The following is a 21,147-nucleotide window of genomic DNA, read 5'->3' on the forward strand; positions in this document are numbered from 1 at the left end:
GTGGTCCCAGCAGTGCCATCTAATTCTGCTCAGGTTCTTGTTTGTTTTAAAATAAAAGGATTTGGTGACAGCGACCTGTTGAGATTCCACCTCTCTCCTCCCTGAGAGCAGCCACCTCCAGCCCTTTCTCTGCTCCATCCACTGGAGGATATGTTGGCACATGCTGTGGGTACCCATGGTCCCCCCTGTGGGGTCCAAAAGTGACAGCAAGGTGCCCACAGAGCCCTGAGCCCTCAAGCACCCTGTGCTGGTGACCAGGGTGCTCCAGTTGTTCCCTGGAGTATCTTCAGTCAGGGAGGAGAGGGGTGAAGTGCACAGGTACCTGTTAGCACCGACACCTGGATTCTGCAGATGCTTTTAGGCTCATCCAGCCAGTCCAGCCAGCTTGCATGCAGGTCTGAACATCAGGCCAGTTAATTTAAAACCTAACCATTTAATATCTTCTTGGCTGAAGAACCTTTCTTCTTTGAACTCGGTTTTGGGACTATAGTTTTTGGCTCCTGGTTTTATAGACTTTACTAGAAGCCATAAAAATGCAATAAGTAGGTGTTAACATGGTCAGTAAATCTGGGTGTGGGTACACTGAAGGTCACAAACCCTTGTGTGTGGGTTGTGGCTCATTATTGTGACCATCCACCACTATCTCCAACCCCATCCTTTGCCCTTATACCCCCAGGCTCTTTTTCTTACATCTTAAATTTCTGCTCTGCTGTAGAGAGGCAATAGCATCTATAAAATCTCCTAGCTTGAGTTCATAAGAAGATGGGGCATCTGGTCCAAATGGCCTGCTAGATACTATTTTAATAAACAGAAAGTGAAAATCATCCCTTTAAATTGCCCTTTTAAAGCTGTTGTGTGCTGCAGGAGAATTCCCCCATGAGTGGAGCTGGCGGTAGGAACAGTCTCAGCATCCACTGAAGGTTGCTGGCAGAGCTATCTTTCCACTGACTTTCCTAAGCTGATTTATTTATGGACATTGGACAAGACTAATTTAGACTGGGATGGAGGTAAAGAAAAGATGACTGACTAAAGCCTTCGTTGTAATAAAATTAAGTATTTTTAGATGAGAAACTCTATGCAGGATTAATTATTTCTATCTGGTATATTAAAAGGGAGCATATAGAAAAGATGCCTTCTCCCTTCAGCCAAGCGAAGCATTCAGTTTACAGAGATGATTAACCATGGGAATTTGCTGAGTATATTTTATTACTGTGTAATCTTCTCCAGGGATAGATGTGATCCTCAAGAGTGTTGGGGTCCACTTACTCCTTTTCCTCGAGTGCCCTTGAGACCCACTTTCAGACTAATGGCCTCAGGTTTGTTGTGCTTTTCAGGCTGATCCGAATTTTCAGCCCTTCGTTTAAATGAGCCCTTGATTGATACAGGATTTTTTAAAAATGCTGTGTCTCTGGCTGGCTGGGTAAATAAAGGAGTAAATGCTCCTCCAGTGTAATCGAGCTTCTGCAAATGGTTTGGCTCTTGGTGGAGGCTTTGCCTCACTGGTGCAGGGAATTTGGGTGGGCTGCTGGCATGGGTGCAGACTCCTCGTCACCCAGCCTGGGTATTTCTTTGTCCACTGAGCAGCTATTTGGGAACATGGTTTCCAAAGGGATTAAGGCTTGTCCCTGCACAAAAGTGGAGCCTTGATGAAATCCCCAGCTCTTGGAGCCCAACAGGAGATGGATAGACACTGGTGAGGGCAGCCCCTGTGCTTTGTTCCCTTCTTCTTGCTATGTCTCCACTGCAGAGTGTCTTGGACAGCCCAAAGCTTGCAGGTTTTTGGGCTCCAGTTTCTTGAAGCTACTGGAGATGAGGAAGGGTGCCCAGCTTGGTCTGTTTTCTGTATTGCTGTGAGGCAGGGCATGGGCTTCCCCAAAGCATTGCTCCCTTGTATTAAATTGTAGGGTCTCTTCCTTCCAGTGTTTCTCCTAGCCCAAGGCACTGTCACTGCAGTCACTGATCTTTATATCTCAGCACCAAGAAGCCCTTTGCAGGTGTGTCAGCATGTGTCAGGAAGGAGTGCTGCTTTTTAGGAATGTGTTTTTATCCACTAAGGCAAATCCAGGCATCAGTGGGAGTCTGTGCACCTCTGGGCAATGTATCCTGCTTGGTCTTCCCAGAGGCTTGGGATGCCCCATGGGATGCCCCATGTGAGCCTCAGCATCTGGCAGCCTCCAGCTCCCCTCAGGGTGGGAGGAATGCTCATGGGAGCAGGCAAAGCTTCTCTTAGGGTTTGCTGAATTGTTTGCAAGCCATAAAACCCTTGTGTTTAACTGAGTGCTGCAGATGAGTCAGGGGGTTGATCTGGACCAGGCTTCCAGCAGGTCTTCATAGGGTTATACAAGCTGCTCACTGTATAAAAAATAAGTTAGCTGCTATTTCAGTTTCTTCATTTCTGACCTTCTTCGTTTGCTGATACTTGAAATGGTGAGAATATGGCACGAACACGACCCAGCATCCCCAAACCTGAATTAACTCCAGGGGATCCCAGCCCATGCTGCCGGATCAGCATGAAGTTATGAGGAGGAAACTTCAAAAGTAAAGTTCAGTGGTCCTCTTAAGGAAATCTTTTCATATTAGTACTTATGCCTTGTAGGACTAGTACTAAGTCATGGAAAGTGGCTGCTGAGTGCTGCAGCACCTGATCATCCCTCCCTGATCCCTGTGTTCCCAGACAGGGGGAGGCACCTGCCATCACTGCATTGGCACGTTTCAAACCTTTTAACAGAGTGCTGGCAAGCACACAGAGCTTGTTAGGTGTTTGTATCTTCACTACCTTGATCTTCATCGTCAGTGACGTGGTGAGAAGCAAAACGTCGCTCTGTAAGTGCCAGTTCCCATTAAACCAAAGCAAACTGCATTTAATTACAGTGTCAGAAAGAGCTGAGCATTGAGTGCTGGTGGTGCTGTTATCATCAGTGACCCCCCTGAGCTCCCTGTGATCTCTGCATTGCCAGGGACTGTGCAAAACCAGGACCTGAGAGTCTGAAAACACATCCAGGTTTTGGGGGGTTGGGAGCGTTGGGCAGGTGGGTGCATGACTCGAGGGGAGGGTCATTTATCTCCTGTCTCTGAGCATCAGGTTCAGTAAAAAATCCTTCTCCACGAGGTACCTGCAAAAAGGAGGTGGAGGCTGCATGCCCAGGTGGGAGTGGACGTGCCCGGGCTCAGGCAGATGCCATGTCCCACACACAGCTCTGGGCAGTATCGTGTCAGATAACCCCAAGGGATTGCTCCAGTCACGTCAGCATCCTTATCACACTGAGTGCCTTTCAGTGCTGTCAATACTGCAAATGACCTGTTCAGGATACTCCTTTGATATGTACACAGAGCATTAATCTTTGCCATTTTATGCTGGGCTAAAAATAGCAGCTCTTTCCTCCTGCCATGCCGAGCATCCGTGGCTGGCCCGGTGTCAGAGCATCACCTGTTGCAGGGGCTGTTGGGTGAGCAGCTTGTGTAACTCAGCTTAACGAAGGCTTATGACCCCAGCCTCGTGCCTGCTCAGGCAGCTCTTCCCAACAGGAATGCTCATTGCAGTTGGAGGATTGTTTCTTCTCAACAGGTTTGAGGTTTCTCCCGTAAGAAGGCTGTGCCAGCCTGGCTGCTCCCCCTCTGAGAGCCTGTTTGTGTGCAGGGGTGACCTGGACTTGGGCTCATGGGAGGAGAGGTTCAGTCTGATGTGAACCAATGCACATTGCACCAGCAGCTCCTGCTTTGTCTTTTTGTTGTTGGGTTTTTTTTGGTTGTTGGAGAAAGTAAAGCAAAAGAGATGATAAGAACCCATTTCTTGATGTTTCCCTCTGTGAGCCATAAATTGGTGCTTGTCCTGCTGGTGGCTCTGGAAGTACCTCCAGTGTTCGTGACTGCAGAGGACAGCAATTAAACTACATGTCTGGGTCTGTAGGAACTCCAGATTCATTTTCCTGCCCTGCCACAGATTTCCTTCCTGACCTTGGGCAAGGCAGGTAGTGTCCCATTCCCAAGGACAGCTGGGCACAGGTGTCTCCCCTCGGCACTTGCAGACCTTGGAGCATCTGGTACCATGATTCCTCTGTTTGTGTGATGACACCATGGCTTTGCCCCAGACACATCACAGAGCACAAGGCATTGAATGCTCTGACATTAGCTTACATAGCAGGACAGAAGGCAGATAAAAGTCTTCCAGGGATCAGCAGCCTTCCCAGCTGGCACTGGTGCAAGAGCAGGGCTGGATCCTCCAGCTTTGCATGGGGAGAAGCTGTTTGGAAGGGGCTGATGTGCTGCAGCGAGTTGCTGTTTGGTTGCTGTTTCTTTGCAGCATCTTTCTGTCTTGCTATCTGTGCCAGGAGGTGGATTTCGGGGGAGGAAATATGAGCTGTGCAAATACTGCAGTGAGCTCCAGCTCCCAACTTTGCTGAGATCTGTCAGCTGGCATCACAGGCTGCTTCTCATTTCCAGCTTGTCCTCTGCTTGCATGTCATTAGGCATGACACTGTTGACATGAGCATGGCAAGTATCATGCATATTGCTGCAGAGTTGCCAAGGGAAGGCAGAAGAGCTGACAGCCAGCGCCTGGTCGCTCTCTGTGCAGGGAGCTTGCAGCAGATGAGGCAGCTCCTCTCCCCATCCCTGTGGTTGTGATTAGAGGGCACTCAGAACAAATCTCACAGGCCAGAATGGGATGTTCTTCAGTGCCCAGTGTGCCAAAGGGCTGCCCAGCACAGTGTGGGATGTGGCAGTGAAGTGTATGGCACACTGGAGGTGTTCAGGGAGCAGTTAACGGCTGGAGGGGGTCACTGTCACTGTTTGGATCATCATCCTCATTGTACCTCATTTTTCTCATGTAAAGAATAAATAGAACATGAATAGTGTAGGAAACACTCTTTCCGTAGTCGCTGTGCTGGGGCCATCTGTCAGTGCCAGCCCATGGCTTGACTTTGGTGCAGTGGTTTTGCTTTCCTTCTTAGAGTCAGGTCAGTGCCCAGTGTGGTCTCACCCTCCATGGCAAGAAACAGAATATTTTTGGGAGCTGTAGCTTTTTCTCAGCCTCCCTTTCTTTCCTTGCAGGATCATCCCCCAGCTGGAGAGCTCACTCTCACAGGTTTCACCGAGCAGCCTGCCTGGCTCTGAGATTTCGGAAGCTACAAGGACCTACTTGCAAGGAATGAGCCGCTATGACCTGGATGAGCTTGATGCCTGCTGGTTGGAACTTGTTAATATGGAGCTCAAGGAGATGGGTGAGTATTGCTTTTCATTTGTTTTTCTTGCCTGGGTGTCCTAAAGTATGCATTCAGGCTTTCTGAGTAAGCAGGTGGAACTAAAGGCCTTGAAGGAATCTCAGAAATGCTGGTCCCTGATTGTTTCCTGTCCGAGCCATCTCTAAATACCACAGCATAACATTGCTTGCATCACTGTTGTTATATCACAGCACATTCTTCAGATCCTTTGGTGGATTTCAGTCTAGTGCAAGTACCTGAGCTTGGAATTTGACCATTGGCACTAGTGCTTAGCATGGTCTGCTGGGCAGATTTGTTGGCACAGACCCATGGGTGTGTAGTTCTGCCAGACTGTGGAGGGATTTTCCACCCCTTGTTAGGGAAGGGTTGCTGTGGTACGGCTGCTGCTCTGCAGGTAAGAGTAACACCTCAATAAAACATTCACCTTGTGAGGTCAGGGAAGGCTCAGGCATGCCTACATGGAGGGTTACTCTTGGTGGCAAAGGTCTTTCAAGGGTGGCACAAAGGATTTAACCAAGTGCTTTAGCAGATGGGATCATGCACTGTGGGTTGTGCTGACTCTCACAGGCAGCTGGCTGAGGGCTGCAGCAGGATTCAGGATGAGGGCAGGAAGATGAAGGTCAGTGAGCTTGCATGGATCATAAGTGAGCTCAGAAGTTGGCCACCACATTGATCTTGGTTTTGGAAGATCTATATTTCTGGGGTACTCATAATTTACAATGAAATTTTGTAACCATGACCTTGAGAAAGTTGTAGATGTTGCTTTTACAGTTGGATTATTATATATATATTTGATTTCCCATAATCTCACTGTTTGGAGCCTGTAGCATCACAGACAAATCACAAGTCTGTTTTTTCCTTGTTAGCTGGTCCTGTATTAGCAGCCTCAGCTCTGTCATTCACACACCCAAGTTTTGAGGCGCTGGCAGCTACACTGAAGTCCTTGGGCAGAGCAGAGAGTGCTGCTGGATAAAGCCAAGTGCCTCAGTCCTGCTCAGGTATCTTGCAGAGGATCCACCGTTCCTAACCCTGCACAGCTGCTGTTGCTGCATCAAGAAACCAGCTTCTACCACCCTGGGCATCATTCTGCCCTTACTCTGCCTTCACTGTATTCCCTGCCACATTTCCCTTGCCATCTCCACAGCTGCAGGGCCATCAGAGGCATCTCTGGGCTCAGAGAAAGGTTGTCTCTATTTCCACTTCCCCTTGTGAGTATTTCATAAGTTTCTAGAAAGGAAGTGGTCAGAGATTTGGCTTCTCCAGCTCAGTTGGGTTAAATTTGCCTTGCTTTATTATTTCTTCACAGTTTGAGGTTTCAAATGCAATGTCTGGATGTGGAGCTACCATGGTGATGGGAGGTTGAAATAACTGGAAGGTCCCTGCCCCAGGCCAGCCAGGAGCTGGCTGCTGGCTGTCCTTTTGTCACCTTTGGGCTGGCACCTGCCAAACCTGAGAGTGCTTGGGGACAGAGGCGACTTCTCCAGTGGCACTGCCTTGGGAATGAGTTGGGTTTAGGAGAGGAGCTTGAGCTTCATGACAGCCATAGCCCTTTTCTGTGGCCTGGCACCTCAGCATTCCCCTGAATCTCAAGTCAGGACACTGGCAGTGCTTTGTTGCTGACTCTCAGCCATTCTAAGCAAGCTGCATTTTTTTCCTCCACCTCGTTGTTGTTTATCAGCTGGTCACCTTTTCCAAGGAGTGTCCTTAGGAGCTGTTTGCCCATGGCTGGGCTAGATGAAACCATAGAATGTGAGTAAACCCTTGAGCCTTCCTGCCATAACCAACTCTAGATGGTGACAAGGACCAAGGGGATCTCAGCAGTGGAAGTTCAAAGAACATCATTGCCCATCACCTGCTTCTCCAGCCCATTCCTGTCGCTGAGGGAGCACTGTCATTACCAGCTGAGCCTTTAATGTGCTGGGGAGAGAGTAGCTTTGAAAACCAGTGTTTGGCATGTGAAATCCACTGCGGATGCAGCTTCAGCCCAGTGGATTCTGCTATCTTCCCCCCACCCCCAGTCCTCCCAACTTCTCTAGCAGTGCGAGGACTAGTACCTTTTTCCCAGTGGCTTGGAAAGGAGAACATGTGGCATTGATTAATAATCCATCCCTGGTGCTGTGGGGAGCTGGGGGTCTGGCAGGTGGGCAGTGGGAGGGGAGCTCCTGCTCCTGGCTGCAGGACTGTGGTCACATCAGCCGTGGCAGCCATGCCTGCCATGGAGGCTGGAGGTCATCAGGCTTCTCTGGGGGGATGCATTTTCCTGCCCGTGGAAGTGATGGGGTTTGGGTGCTCACAGGGGAGAGCTGTCACAGCACATCTATTGCTGCTCACCTCCTAGGCTGTGCCAGAGCAGGGGCTTTGCTGCTTCTGCTTCCCACACGGGAAAAGCCAGGGTGGGATTTGGGTGCCCTTCAGCCCCCAAAGCAGAGGGGTGCTGCTGCCTGGGTTGGTCCAAAGGCAGTCCGTAAATAGCGCTTTCTCCCGGAAGCCCTTGACATTAATGACACCATTAATGACTCGCTGAGATTTCCAAACCCGCTTTGCTAATCTCCGAGATCATTAACATGACTTAACTAGCGAATTGCAGCCTCTCCTCCCATTCAGAGGAGTCAGGAGTTATCTCCCAGCATTAATTTAAGAGATAGGCAGAAGTTTAAATTCCTCATGGGTGTTTGGCTGAACTGTTGTCGCTGGGCTGTCCAGGGGCACAATATGTCATTCCCAAAATATTTAATGACAAAGAAGGATCCTGATCTCTGACTGGCTTCTGAGGATGTGCGGGGAGGAGAGCTGGAAAACACCTATGAGATCATCCAGCTCGCCTTTCGTGGATCCACGTAGCAGATGCCTTTTCCAGTCCTTTTTAGGTCACCCCAGGGATGGAATTTTATCACCAAGATCAGATAAACCTCCAGATAGCTCCAGCTCTCTGCATTCTGCCTGCTGACTCCTCTCCCAATTAAGTGGGATTGCTCCGTAAAGCAAAGGTTTTACATGAAAAGCAAAAGTTTTAAACATAAAGCAGCTTTAAATAGTTTTAAACCCCCCAGTAAGATGCCTCAGTAGCTGTTGCTTTACTTGATGGAAATGTGCTGTTTAAAGAACCTTTGTGTGCTAGAGATGAAGTCAGTATTTAGGCATGCCTAAGTGTTTTATTTGTTGCTGCTGCAATATGAGATAGTAAAAAAAAAGTGGATCTGAGGAAGACTGAATGAAGCCCTGAGCCAGATTAATGTCCATGCCACTCCAGGCAGCACAGGCCTTTCCTTTTAGACAGCAGCCATGCCATAAGTCTTCGTTTTTATATTAACATTTTATGCTGTATTTTGTGATCTCCACTAAATCCAAAGCTATTGTAAGAGCGGAGCGAGAGAGACTTCAAAGACCAAGGCTTGAAAGATCCTTTTGCAGTGATCGGCACTTCATAAACACACGGAAAATCCTCAAGAAATTGCTAAAATTGTTGTCGGAATCAATTTTGCTGAAGGCAGAGTCGAAGTTTCTAAGTATTCCCTTGACTTAATCCATATGGTGTATTCTGCTCACATATGCCCACCACAGCTTCTATCTTGGGAGCTGGAGGTGTTCCTGGTATTTTATGGCAGGAACATGCAAAGGTCACATGGATTGCTTTTGAAGCTCCGGGGGGAATTCATCGCTGCATACTTGAGATATGTCTGTGTACTAATGAGATGATACCTCCCTCGGCGGAGGTGAGATTGGTCAAGTAGATGTGAAATAAGCTGGAGTCGGTGGAGTACCCCGGGGAAGATGTGCTCAGTGGAGCAGAGGCTGTCAGTCCTGCTCCTCTCAGAGTGGCTGCTTCCCTCCCTGCCGGTGCTGGGTGTCACACTTGGAGGCTGCTCCCATCCCATTGCATCCTTTTGGGATTCTGGGAGCCCCTTTTTCACCCTGAGGCAGCAAGTTGGCACTCCCCAGACTTGCCTGTCTCCAAGCAGCTGCCACCCACCAAGGTGTGTCCATGTCCCACTGTGCAGGGCCACCCCAGTATAGAATCACAGAATGGTTTGGTATAGGAGAGATCTTACAGCTCATCCTGTTCCAGGCCCTCTGTCATGGACAGGGACACCTTCCACTATCCCAGGTTGTGCCAAGCCCCATCCAGCCTGGCCTTGAACACTTCCAGGGATGGGGTATCCACAGCTTCTCTGGGCAACCTGTGCCAGGCCCTTACCACCCTCACAGGGAAGAATTTCTTCTTAATATCCAATCTCACTCTTCTCTCTTGTCAGTTAGAAGCTATTCCCCTCTGTAAAACACCACAAGCCTCTGGAGCTGAGCTTATTTAGCTCCATAGAGATACAGATAATCGATGCCATGTGTAAATGAATGTATTAATTGTTTGTATGTGATGTATTAATGTATAGATTAGCAGGGTTGGAGATCAGTGGGAGACTCTTCAGACATTTTGCCTCCACATTTTCAGCACCATCAGTTTTCACGTCAAGTCGCTGCTTTGCTGTTTCTATAAATTCCTGGCAGTAATTGCGGTAGTTTCCAGCAATACTGCGGGGTTTGCTGCTGGATGGGGTGAGGGGGCTTTCATCAGGAGTGCTCTAGGACAGCCCTGTCAGAGCCGAGCATCACTGCAGAGAGGCAGCAGCTTATAAAGTGGCTTCTGAAACATTTTGTCATCATCTTAAATTTGAGCAATAATTGATGTCGGTGGGTGGCAGAAAGGGTGATAATTGGTTCCTGTAAATCTTTTAAGTGCATTAGCAGGCTGTGTTTGTAACAATATGTCTGGAAGTTTCACTGTGGATGCTCAGCTCGCTGTTTGTGTGTTGGTCACACTTTTTACGTGCAGGGTCTGTTTATAAATAACATTGATAAAATATTAATGCACAACTGCTGCATCTTCCAGGGGCTGTGTGTCTGCAGGTGGTGGGCTGGAGGTGGCTGAGGGAGCCCCAGGTGCTCTGGTGTGATGTTCAGGTGGTTGGCTGTCATCCCCTGATGTCCCTGAAGGATATTTGGGACAGAACCCGGGATGCCCAGGGGGGCACTCAGCCCAGGGCAGGGTGGCTGTTGTCCCCACGAGTGCCAAAGCAGGCAGGTTTGAAGTGCCTTGCCTGGGGCGAGCTGGAGGGACAGTGAGCTGGAAGGAGATCTCTGGAGTCTGTGGTCCTTGTACCATGTGTGAACACCCCATTCCACCAGGGACCTGTCATTCTTCTACTCTCAGGTTTTCAAAGATAGTCAGAGACAAGCCTACATCATCTCACAAATGCTTTCCCTTTTTTTACTATTGTTTTAAAAAGCAGTAATTTTTCTTGTTATTATATATACTTTTTTTCTTTCCTGAAAAGTAGACTAACAGGTTTATAGTCTGTGAATCGGCAAATGGCACAGCCTGCAGTCCTGATGATAGCTGTTTGTTCATGAGCTGTTTCTGTCTCCAGGTATTCTCTACAGGGGGAAAGGATTTATTGTTTCAGTAAATTGATATTAGTGGAGCACAGTTCAGTCAGAAATAGGTCCCTGTTTTGTGAAAGGTGGCTCTCCAGCTATTTTTTTCCTCCCCTCACAGTGAGTTGGCTCACACCACGACAAGGAGTAGCTGAGAATTCATTTAGCAGAAGAATATTGCTCCTTCATGCCACATAAATTACGATATTACAGAAATAATTATAACGGAGGGCGGCGTTGTGTAAAGGAATGTGCCTAGTGCTTCTCCCAGGCGCAGCGCTGGGATGAAGTGTTTAAATTCTGTGTTTCAGGTGCTGCATGGGCAGGTGGAGGAGCTGAGTTGTGTGGGGTTGGGCTGGGCCCTTGGGAGCCCCCAGGATAACAGGGATGCTTGGTGGCTGTGGAGCTGCAGGGATCATGGCAGACTCTGAAGCAGACGCACAGGGAAGAGTTTTTTGCTTGGAGTAAAATTCTTTCATGTTTTCTTTCATGAATCAGATCTGGAGACCTCCTGTAGTGCATCATCATCTGTCACCTCTTCTCCTCCTCCATTTCTGAAGCAAAGTCCCACTTTCTGGTGCTTCCTTTAGCTGGGAAGGTGCTACTCCCCAGCATCCTGCCCCGTGTGAGAAGGGGACATCTGAGATGCCGTGGGAGGCAGCATTCCGTGGATTACAGCCCTTCCCACTGTGGGGAGATGCCAGGGTGTTCCAGGGAGGCTGGGTGGCCACATCAAAACCCATCCTCATTAATGCACTTGGTGTTAATGGATAAAGGGTGTGGGTGGCCTCCTGGAAGGGGTGGTGGGACATTTCCCTCCTGTTTTGAGCATGGCTCCAAATCGCCAGTGATTATGTTGGCATGAGATTGAAGCCTCACTTCTACCTGTGTACCTCCAGATAGAAGCTCTGAAAATGTTTATGGCTACACTGCCGTTCTCTCTGGAGGCTCAGAAAAGCTTCACTTTCTCACCTAAGACCTTGGCATACCTTAACCAGGAGAAAATACCATTCTCTTGGTCAGCAGGTAGAGTCCTCTGACCTGGTAATGGTCTCAAATGTGGTCATCTCTGGATTTGTTCATTGTAACCAAGATCAGTATCTGCATCTTTACTTTTCCTTCTCTGGGGACAATAATAGTGTCACTTGTGTGAGTACACAGGGAGTGTCCTGGTGGAGAATATTTTTGTGTTTGCTGTTTAGCTGGCCACGATCAATAAAGAGAGAGTTTTTGCAGCCAAAAAGATGACAGTTTTATGAATGGAGTTTAGTAGCACAAACTTCATGTGATGCAGAAGGAGATAAATGGAGCACAAATGGAAAAAGCACTTCACCCCCAGGCCCCATTGTTTAGTGTTTCATAAACGATTAATCGCTTCATCCCCATCAAGTGCAATTGTCAATTCAATAAGCTCCGAGGTATTGGGGATGAGGCTTGGCAAACGCATTCCTAATGTAATTACATCTAAATGGAGTGTGAGAGCTCCTCTGTGTGTGTGTGAGGGAGGGACAGATCCATATTCCTCCATGGGATGGTGTAACAGCTGATAAGGGAACCCCGCCGAGGCACTGCACTCCTTCTGGCACAGGAGTTTTGGGATCAACATGAACTTTCTTCCAGGGTTAAGCAGGTGATGATGGAAAATGCAGGAGGGGTGGGTTGGGCCCTGGTTCTTTCCACTCGCAGTGGAACAGTGACAATGCCAGAGCGATCCTGACCCTGGGCAAGGTTGGATTCATGATTCCTGTGGAAAGCCCCCTCCCTTTCCTTCCTCGTGCAGCCTGCAGCTCTCTGCCTGCCCTCTCTCGTGAGCACAGGGCAGCTCTGGAAAGTGTGGGGGGAAAAGCACTGGGGACACCTTGATGATTTTGCTTTCCAGAAGAGCAGAGCCTGAAATGTTGGAAGGAAGGGGGTAATTCAAGGCTGACACTCCAGTGCCCAGGCTCGTAGTCACAGATGGGGAGTGGAAACCCTGACCAAGAGGAGGATATTCTTGCTGGACTGGTTTAAATGCTTGCATAAAATCACGTTGAGCAAGTGCACCTCGGGTGGTGTGTTTATAAAGGAACTTCACTAAGGCAAGAATAATACTCTGGCTTTCTCTGTAACATGCAGGCAATGCTAGGACAAGGGGGAATGGCTTTGAGTTGAAGGAGGATCAGGTTAGATTGGATATTGGGAAGAAATTTTTCACCGTAAGGGTGGTGAGGCCCTGGCACAGGTTGCCCAGAGAAGCTGTGGCTGGCCCATCCCTGGGAGTGTTCAAGGCCAGGTTGGATGAGGCTTGGAGCAGCTTGGTCTAGTGGAAGGTGTCCCTGCCCATGGAGGAGGGCTGGAACAAGAAGATGTTTAAGATCCCTTCCAACCCAAATGGTTCCATGTTTCCATGATTTTGTGCTTCCTGACCTGCTGCGCCCAACCAGCACTATGCCAAGGGCAAGCTGGTGGCTCCTTCCCAGCCCTGGTGCTCAGAACTCGCTGTGCTGCTGCAGGATGCTTCACATTGCTGAGCTGCAGAGGCCCCAGGCAGTCTGTGCCAGCCTGGGGCTGAGATCCCGCGCCCATCACTGGGGCTGCTCCACAACCAAACAGGTATTGGCAGGTTCCTTGGCGTGTTGCAGCACAGCAGCCCAAGCTCCTGAAAGGGCTGTGATAGGGAACAGTGTTGTCTGTCTTAGATGGTATCTCAGACTCGACATAGACGTGTAAAATGCCAGGCTGGATGTTTGCAGAGACTTGTCAAGCCAAGGGAAGCCGTGCCAATGAAACATTGGGGAAGAGCTTAAAAAGGCAGACAATGGTGTGTTTGCTTGCCGAGCTCGCCTACGGGATGCTTTCCCCCTTGACAGAGTTTTTTTAGCTGCTCTGTGGCCATGGGGGGGAAAGGTGCAGCTTCTGCCAGCCCCATCCAGCCGGAAGTGCTGGGCTCCCTGTAACCCCATCCCTCCCCATCCTGAGGGGGCTCTTCAGCAGCCCAGAGTTGAGCCCAGGACAGGGACATCACACTGTGGCTTGAGAGATGCCCAGGATGCCAGATATTTCACTGAACATCTAATTAGCAACGGCTCCTCATGGGTGCTTCCTCAAGACTTTTTTTCTCCATCTCTACTCATAAATGAGGTATTTTCTCCCATTGCTTTGCAGCAAGGAGGTGGACAGCAGTTTGGGTCAAGCTCGTTCCCTGTCTGGCCCATTGTGCATAATGCACACTAATAAACTGCAAAGTCTAATTGTTTTGTATTTCATCCTGCTGGTACTTTTCTTGTCATCTCTCCATGCCTTCTCCAGTGATGAGACAGTGCTCACTGGGAGACAGGGTGTGGTGGGAGCTTCACTCTGCCTCTAACCTGTCACAGAGAACCTCATTCCTGCTGCTGACAGATTATTTTCCTTACCTGGAGTGACCTCACGTTGTGTTTGTGGCAGCAGGATCTTTGTGTACAGGTGAGAGGCAGCACTTCTGCAGCAGCCTTCAGTGTGGCACCATGTTGGTGCTGCTGAGCTCCTGGCAGCAGGATGCCCATCTAAAGGCAGCTGGGTATCCCACTGCTAGAGGCTGCTGCTCCTAGAAACTTCTCCTGGCTATTGACCTTGTATTCCTGGTTGTCTCTGTGGAGAAAGCTCCAATAAAGCACCTGTGCCACCTCTCTCCGTTAAAGATCCTGGTATGGCAGGACTGAAAGATCCACCTGGGTCTGACCTCCTGATTCACTACACCCAAACACAAAAAAACCCCTCATTTATCCACAGTTTCTGCCTTTGGCTTCAGTAATACACTTCCACTTAATTGGCCTTAAAAGGGTCAATTTTCACTCTTAACAATTAAAGCATTGACTTTGTGTTGCCAAAGCTTGTCTGAGCCCTTGCTGCAGAAAGCATCTTTGCAAAACTTGTCTCCTTGAACATTTAAACTGTCAGCCCCAATTATCCGGATTGCTTCAGCTGAATGGGTTTCCTTCCTCTCAGCCAGCAGCAATATTTTGTTACTGTCTATGAAATATAAACTACATCCCAAGTTAGGAGCAGCCGTTTTCCGAATCGCCGCTTTTACCGTCGCTGTGGATTTGCCTCTTGAGTTGCCATCTGAAATGCTCAGCCCCTGGCAGAACGCTCCCGAAGGCGGGTGGGCGCCTGTGCTGGAGCTGCATCGATGGCTTTGCCTTCATGCTCTGCCTTCTGCCTTGCAGAAAAGCCTGAGCTGGATGAGATCACCCTGGAGCGAGTGCTGGAGGAGCTGGAGACCATGTGCTACGAGAACATGAACATCGCCATCGAGACCGAGGAGGGCTTGGGCATCGAGTACGACGAGGACGTGGTGTGTGACGTGTGCCGCTCGCCAGAGGGGGAGGATGGCAACGAGATGGTGTTTTGTGACAAGTGCAACGTCTGTGTGCACCAGGTGAGCCCCGGGTGCAGGGCAGGGCAGCAGCACTCGGCTCTGCCCATCACACTCTGGTTCCCTCCTCTTCTGGGTTCCTCCCATCCCCACACACCCTTCCCCTGGGCTGCTGTAGGCTCCTGTTAAGCTTTCCTCATGGATTCCCAGTGTGGCTCCAGTGGAGTGAGGATAGCAGTGTGGTCTTGAATAGCTGGCAGACAGCAAACTTGCTTCTTACTTTGTTGTCCCCAACCATTTATGAGTGCCCACAGAAACATGCAGCCAGTGGTTGAATTTCCCCTTCCTCCTTATTCTCTGTGATATTTTATGCCTCCTCATCCATTAAAATGGTTATTCTTCTTTACCCCATCTATTGAACCCCAGTGGGATCTTTAGCACCCTGGGGTGAGCAGGACTCGGCTGGTGGCTGGGTGGGATGTGGCTCTGCAGTCCTGTGCTCCCCAGAGGGGTGGGCTTGCACAGACCCCCAGTCTCCTTCTCCTTTGCTTTATCCAGGGGGTGGTTGGACCTTCCAGCTCCCCCAGTGCTGTCTCACATTGCAGGGTTTCTGTCCCAGCTTCCCCACTGTGTGAGCGTGGGATTTCGTTTTATTTTGCTGCCTGGAGGAAAATAATTTTATTTTTAGAGCTGAATGCAAATGCTTTAAGCCTTTGCTGGTGGGGTCTGTTGGCTCCTGCTTTTGGGGAAACCTTGACAAGGGGAAGGCAGCCACATCAGGGTCTCCTGGGTCTTGTGTGGGCCCAGGGGGTTTTGCTGGTCATGCTGCAAGGGGAAGCACTGTGTGGTGCTGTGATGGCAGCAGTAGCACCTGGGCTTCACCTTCTGTGTGAACGGTTTTGGGTTTTTTTAGTGCTAAAGAGAGCCATTTGCTCATCTTTTGGGCAGCTTTTCCATCAGTGCTTCCTGGAGGTGGGAGAGCACTGGAGATATCTATAGTTGCGGGAGGTGGGTGTTTTGAATGGTTTCCATCAGTGAATCAGATTCCATAAAATACCAGAATGATTCAGGATTGGGTTCGGGATATTTTTTTTGTCTTGGGCTCTTTTTTCACAAGCCCAAGTGGCAATGTCAGGCTGTGAGCTGTCATCAGCCACAGGGACTGTGGGGAGCTGTGGCACCCTGTGGGCTCCACTTTAAGCAGCAGCCCCAGTGCTGCAGAAGGGGACACAGCAGGCTGAATTTCAAGGCTGTTAAAAGAAAAGAGGGATTTTCAGATGTTTTCAGGGAGCAAAGTCCAGCCCTAAGCCCTGTGCCAGCCCATAAGCTGCCCGTGATTTAATCTCTGCCCCAATTTACACCCTAAGCCACAAAGTCCAGAGCCACAGTGCAGGGTGTTACATAGCACCATGATTATCTAACCTGCCCCATGCCTTTGCCAGCACCACATCCAAAACCTGCTGGGAATGATGCTTTCCTGCAGGCATAGGAGTGCTGGTACCATGGGCTTCAAGCCTTGTCCTCCAGCATCCCATTGGGAACGGGCTCAAGACACAAAAATGTGGGTTATGGTGCCAGGAGGCATGGTTGTACTCATCTCATCCCCATAACACAAGCCATGAGGCTTGTTATTACTTAATTCCTATAAAGTGAAGCTTTTAGAAAGCACATGCAGTCATTCTTTGAAAATTGCCAGTGAGGTGGAACTGTGCTCCTTGCTGCTAAATCACAGTTCATTGCTCTCCCAGTGACAATGTCACACTCCAGTTTAACATGGGAATGATCCCCCTCCAGTTTCCAGCCACCATGCCATGGGCCTATCATTACTGAATTCCCTGTCCCTGGTCTGGGCACATGGCTGAACTCACCCATGAACCACACCAAGCTTGTCTATGGCTTGGCATTCTCCCTGTTTTTTTGGCATCTCATTCTCAGTGATGTTGCACCCCAGAGAGATGCAGCAATAAAAATAGCTGCTCTGCTCCTGTTCAGCATTCCTCTGGCTTTGTGTTTCTGGAGCACCTTCTGCCTGCTGCTGGACGTGGAGGAGTGTGTTTAGCTGATAATGCACCTCATTTCTAGAGCTGCTCCTTGTCTGGGACAGAGGCCCTGTAGTATTTGCTCCTCAAGAGCAGAATAGCACCTTCATCTGCTCTAAAATCACTAGAAATAAATAACCAAGATCCAAGAATCTGCTAGAGATGGGCACATGGTCATAATTACTGCTTTCCCCTGGATTTTGAGATCAGTCTGCCAGTTCATTCTCCTGCTAGTACATATCAGGCTGATTCTTGACTGGTACTAAATCACATGTTTTATAAAACTCTGTTTCAGAAATGATTTATCTGTCAGATTTGGAGGCACTGTGAAACACACAGTTAAGTCTCTCTGAACTGTGTAGATTTGCAGCAATATTATTTCCTCCCTTAATTCCTTGTTATCCCAATAATCTGTTCACAAAGTGGCTTTTTTGGAAGTCGCTATCAGGGTCAGTTTGTGATTTGGGGCAGCTGAAAGTCATGTTACAGTCTGTTCTTGGCCAGTAAAGACTGAAGATGTGCTTTTCCCATGCTCACACATCTCCATGTGCCCCCTCTGCTCCCATCCCCACCTGCAGCACTGTCACTTGTGGTGACAATGACCTCCAGCAGCAGCAGGAAAAGCTGTTCTTTTTGGGGGTAAACCCCAAGAAGGGGAGCTGAGAAATGCCTGGGCTCAATTTGCAGCCACCAGTGCTGAGGGTCCTTGTCAGCACTGCCTGCTTGCTTTCTGCAGGGATGTCAGAGCAGCCAGATGTAGAATTAATTACATCTCCTGGCTTTAAATAGTGACACAGCCCTGTGTTAGTGCCCAAGGCACTGTGTGTCGCCCTCGGAAAACCCTTTAAGTGTGAATTATCAGGACCTGCCAGTTAAAAACTGCCTAGGTTTAGTAGTAGCTGTTTAATACAGTCATAAATTATGGTCAAAGTGGAAAGTATTTTATCATTATGTGATATGGCTTATCATTTGGCTCTTCCCCAAGGACGGAAGAGAAATATTTATTAAACACTTTGGCTTCTCAGTGTCCTGCATTACCACAGCAGGTCAGGGAGCTCTGTGGGCAACCTGAGTCCTTCAGTTCTCACGCTCTTGGCTGTAGACTTGTGTGCCCCCTTTAGATGTGTCATCCTTAAGATTTATCCTTTTTGGTTCCTCCCATCTCATTTACATTCATGACTATGGGCTTCCCCTTTTTACTCTTCCATAGTTATTTTTGCTTCCCCTTTGGGCTGTGCTGGGTCTGTAACCAGTGTGGCAAACTTTCTCAATCGTGGGCTTGTGGCTTTTCAGCCCTCAGTGACCTCAGAGGATTTCTCTGCGCAGCATTTATTACTTTTCTGAGTTGTCATGGGTCAGGAACGGGCAGGACACGGGCAGGCAGATGTCTGCACTGCAGAGCTGCCAGTGGTGGGGGCTCTGCCCACCCCCAGCCCAGAGCCAGGCAGGTGCTTGGCGTGAAAAACATATATAAAATGAGCCCGTTTTTGTACTTAGCTTTTAATTAAAGCCCAGGACACACTGATCCACCATGAACATCCATGTGAAAGCAGGGAAGGAAGTAAGGAAGGAAGAACTTCTCTCTGTGGCTTTGGTGCCTCGTTGAGTCTGCGTTTATTGGGATGCAGCAGCAGTGAGAAAGGTGGGAGTGAGGGAGGAGTTCTGGCAAGATACTCACCCTGGGCTGCTGGGGTTAACCCTCCTCCTCGTGTCTCCACAGGCGTGCTATGGCATCCTGAAGGTCCCCATCGGGAGCTGGCTGTGCCGGACGTGTGCCCTCGGTGTCCAGCCCAAGTGTCTGCTGTGCCCCAAGAGGGGCGGAGCGCTGAAGCCCACCCGGAGCGGGACAAAATGGGTCCACGTTAGCTGTGCCTTATGGATACCTGAAGTAAGATGTTTTCTAATCTCCTCCAGGCACTTGGGTGGGCACAGACCTGGTTTTAGGTCCTGGCCTAGGGTATTCATTGATGGTGTGAATATCAAATGCAGTTTGGCTCGTCAAGCTGTGCCAGAGCTGCAGTGCCAGAGCTGCAGTGCCAGGCAGTTATTGGGCTGTGTGTTTAATTAGCAGCCAAGGAGCACCCTGTTGAGGGAGGGCAGAGAGTTGGGGTGCAAGGGCTCAGAGGTGGGGAGCATAACTCCGAGCAGAGTAAGGCTGATTTCATATGCCCATCTGAGATATACCTCGGATGAGGAATTAATTCAGAGGAAATACCACAGTCAGTATTTACAACTTGTTTTCTGTCTTGTGGCCAGGTTAGCATTGGATGTCCTGAAAAAATGGAACCCATTACGAAGATCTCACATATCCCAGCAAGCAGATGGGCTTTGTCCTGCAGCCTCTGCAAGGAGTGCACTGGGACATGCATTCAGGTATGTAACTTGGCACTGAAGAAACTCAGACCTCCAGGGTTGTGCCTCTGTTAGCCACTGGAGAGTCTTGAGATGCTGAAGGACATGATCTGAATAAGGCTTATTTCTGTTCTGAGTAAACCTAATGACAAGAGCCTGTCAGGCATCATCAGATGTTGTTTGCAATCATTTAATGCACTGAGTGCTAGAAATCTAGATTAACTTTCTTTGCATAACACAGCGATGTTGCTGTAGTGACACTAATTACTGGGACTGCAAATGACCTTGGTTTGGATCAGAAGCCTCCAAGAGAAGGGCTTTGTGAGGCTGCCAGGAAAGGGAGATGCTCATGGGATACATAACCCAAGTACTCCACTAACCTCAGGGGGTCAGCCTTTCACCTGGGGGGATATCAGGGAGCACCAGGGTTGGACAGTCCTCACTGGCCTGCTGGCTTGGAAAATAAAGTACTTACCATGTATTTCATTTCCATGTTATCTGTTTTGCCACACCAAAGCAAAGCACTGCAGACATCTGATTGCCTGCCCTCCCCACAGCAGGAGGGACAGACATTCTCTTTTCAGATGGAAGCAGGATTCTCCAGGCTTTCCTATTGCAAAATTGGGACATAGCTTCCCACGCCATGATCTCTCTTCTTTGGAAGCAGAACAGAACCTCCCATCCAAAATGCAGCACATTGGTGTGAGAGCGTTTGGGGAGCCCTGTTGAACCCCATGATTCCCCCTTCTTCCACCTGCTTGGCCAGTGTGATATCATGGTGATCCCAGGGGATAACCATTAAGCTTTGAAAAACTAAAGAGAGAGTTAGGGATGTGATCCCAAGGGATCAGCTCTGGTACAGCAACAGGAGCTGCATGGTGGATTTTGGTGTAGGCAGCAGTGACCCTGGACCAGGAGCAGCTGGCTGGTGGCAGAAAGACAGCAGGGGTAGGAGCTCTTCAGGCTCTGCTGTGTTTCTGCTATCATCTTGGGTTTAATACTTTAAAGGGAGCTATTTAAAAGTAATCCCCATAGTTTGAAATGAAATCTCACAATACTTCTTTAAATCTGTGGCATTGACTCATTTTTTGATGGCTCTGGGTGCTTATTCACCCTGCCAGATGGAGATACTGTGTCAGAATGGCAACTGCTTTCAAAGAACAGAGGGGCAGGGAAGGAAGCAAACAGGCTTGGCAGCATCAAAAAGAATTCAGTGTCTCTCAGGCTTCATCCTCTTAGTGCCATCATGACATGGGAGCTGTGAGATCCCCGGGGGCTGAATGGATTTGCATTAAAGGTCACCTGAGATGGAGCAGGAGCCTTGCCGCCTCATGTGCTGGCAGCTCATGTTTATAAGTCTTCCTGAAATTGTCACTTGCTGAGGCCACCCTGCCATGTGCGGGATGTTTTTGCTTCAAGAAAAAGGGGGGAGAAGTGAAAAAAAAGCAGGCAGTGCCTTTATTTCAGGGTTTATGGGGTAAATTAACATCTATAAGTAAACAAATATGCTCTGTACTTACCAGTGGTACAGAGCTCTGTTTCGAAAGCTTATGTTTATGGAGCATATTTTGTGGAGCATATTTTATGGAGCATATTTTTGCTAGTGCCTGTTTACACAGGTGGGATCTACCTTTGTCAGCATTTCAGGGTTGTGACCCAGCTCTGAAAGGAGGAGGTTGTTCTCTGCAAAAGCACTGGCTGATTACTCTTGGCATTGGGAATCAGGTGCTGCAGGTGGGCAGGTCTGGGGAGGGGAGGACATTGCTTCCAG

The 21,147-nt window shown here is 49.0% G+C and overlaps 1 protein-coding gene across 3 annotated transcripts in view; it reads left to right on the forward strand.

The window, feature by feature from the left end:
• JADE2 (jade family PHD finger 2) overlaps positions 1-21,147 on the forward strand; it is a 77,933-nt gene that overhangs the window by 31,098 nt on the left and 25,688 nt on the right. For all 3 annotated transcript variants that reach the window (XM_085073549.1, XM_085073548.1, XM_085073547.1), the window contains 4 exons: positions 5,050-5,219; positions 14,837-15,048; positions 18,745-18,912; positions 19,281-19,397. In XM_085073549.1, coding sequence (XP_084929675.1) covers positions 5,050-5,219; positions 14,837-15,048; positions 18,745-18,912; positions 19,281-19,397 — 667 coding nt within the window. The remainder of the gene's footprint in view (positions 1-5,049; positions 5,220-14,836; positions 15,049-18,744; positions 18,913-19,280; positions 19,398-21,147) is intronic.

Source organism: Lichenostomus cassidix, chromosome 13, assembly GCF_008360975.1.
Source record: "Lichenostomus cassidix isolate B80296 chromosome 13, HeHo_3.0, whole genome shotgun sequence".
In the NCBI taxonomy this organism is placed as follows: domain Eukaryota; kingdom Metazoa; phylum Chordata; class Aves; order Passeriformes; family Meliphagidae; genus Lichenostomus; species Lichenostomus cassidix.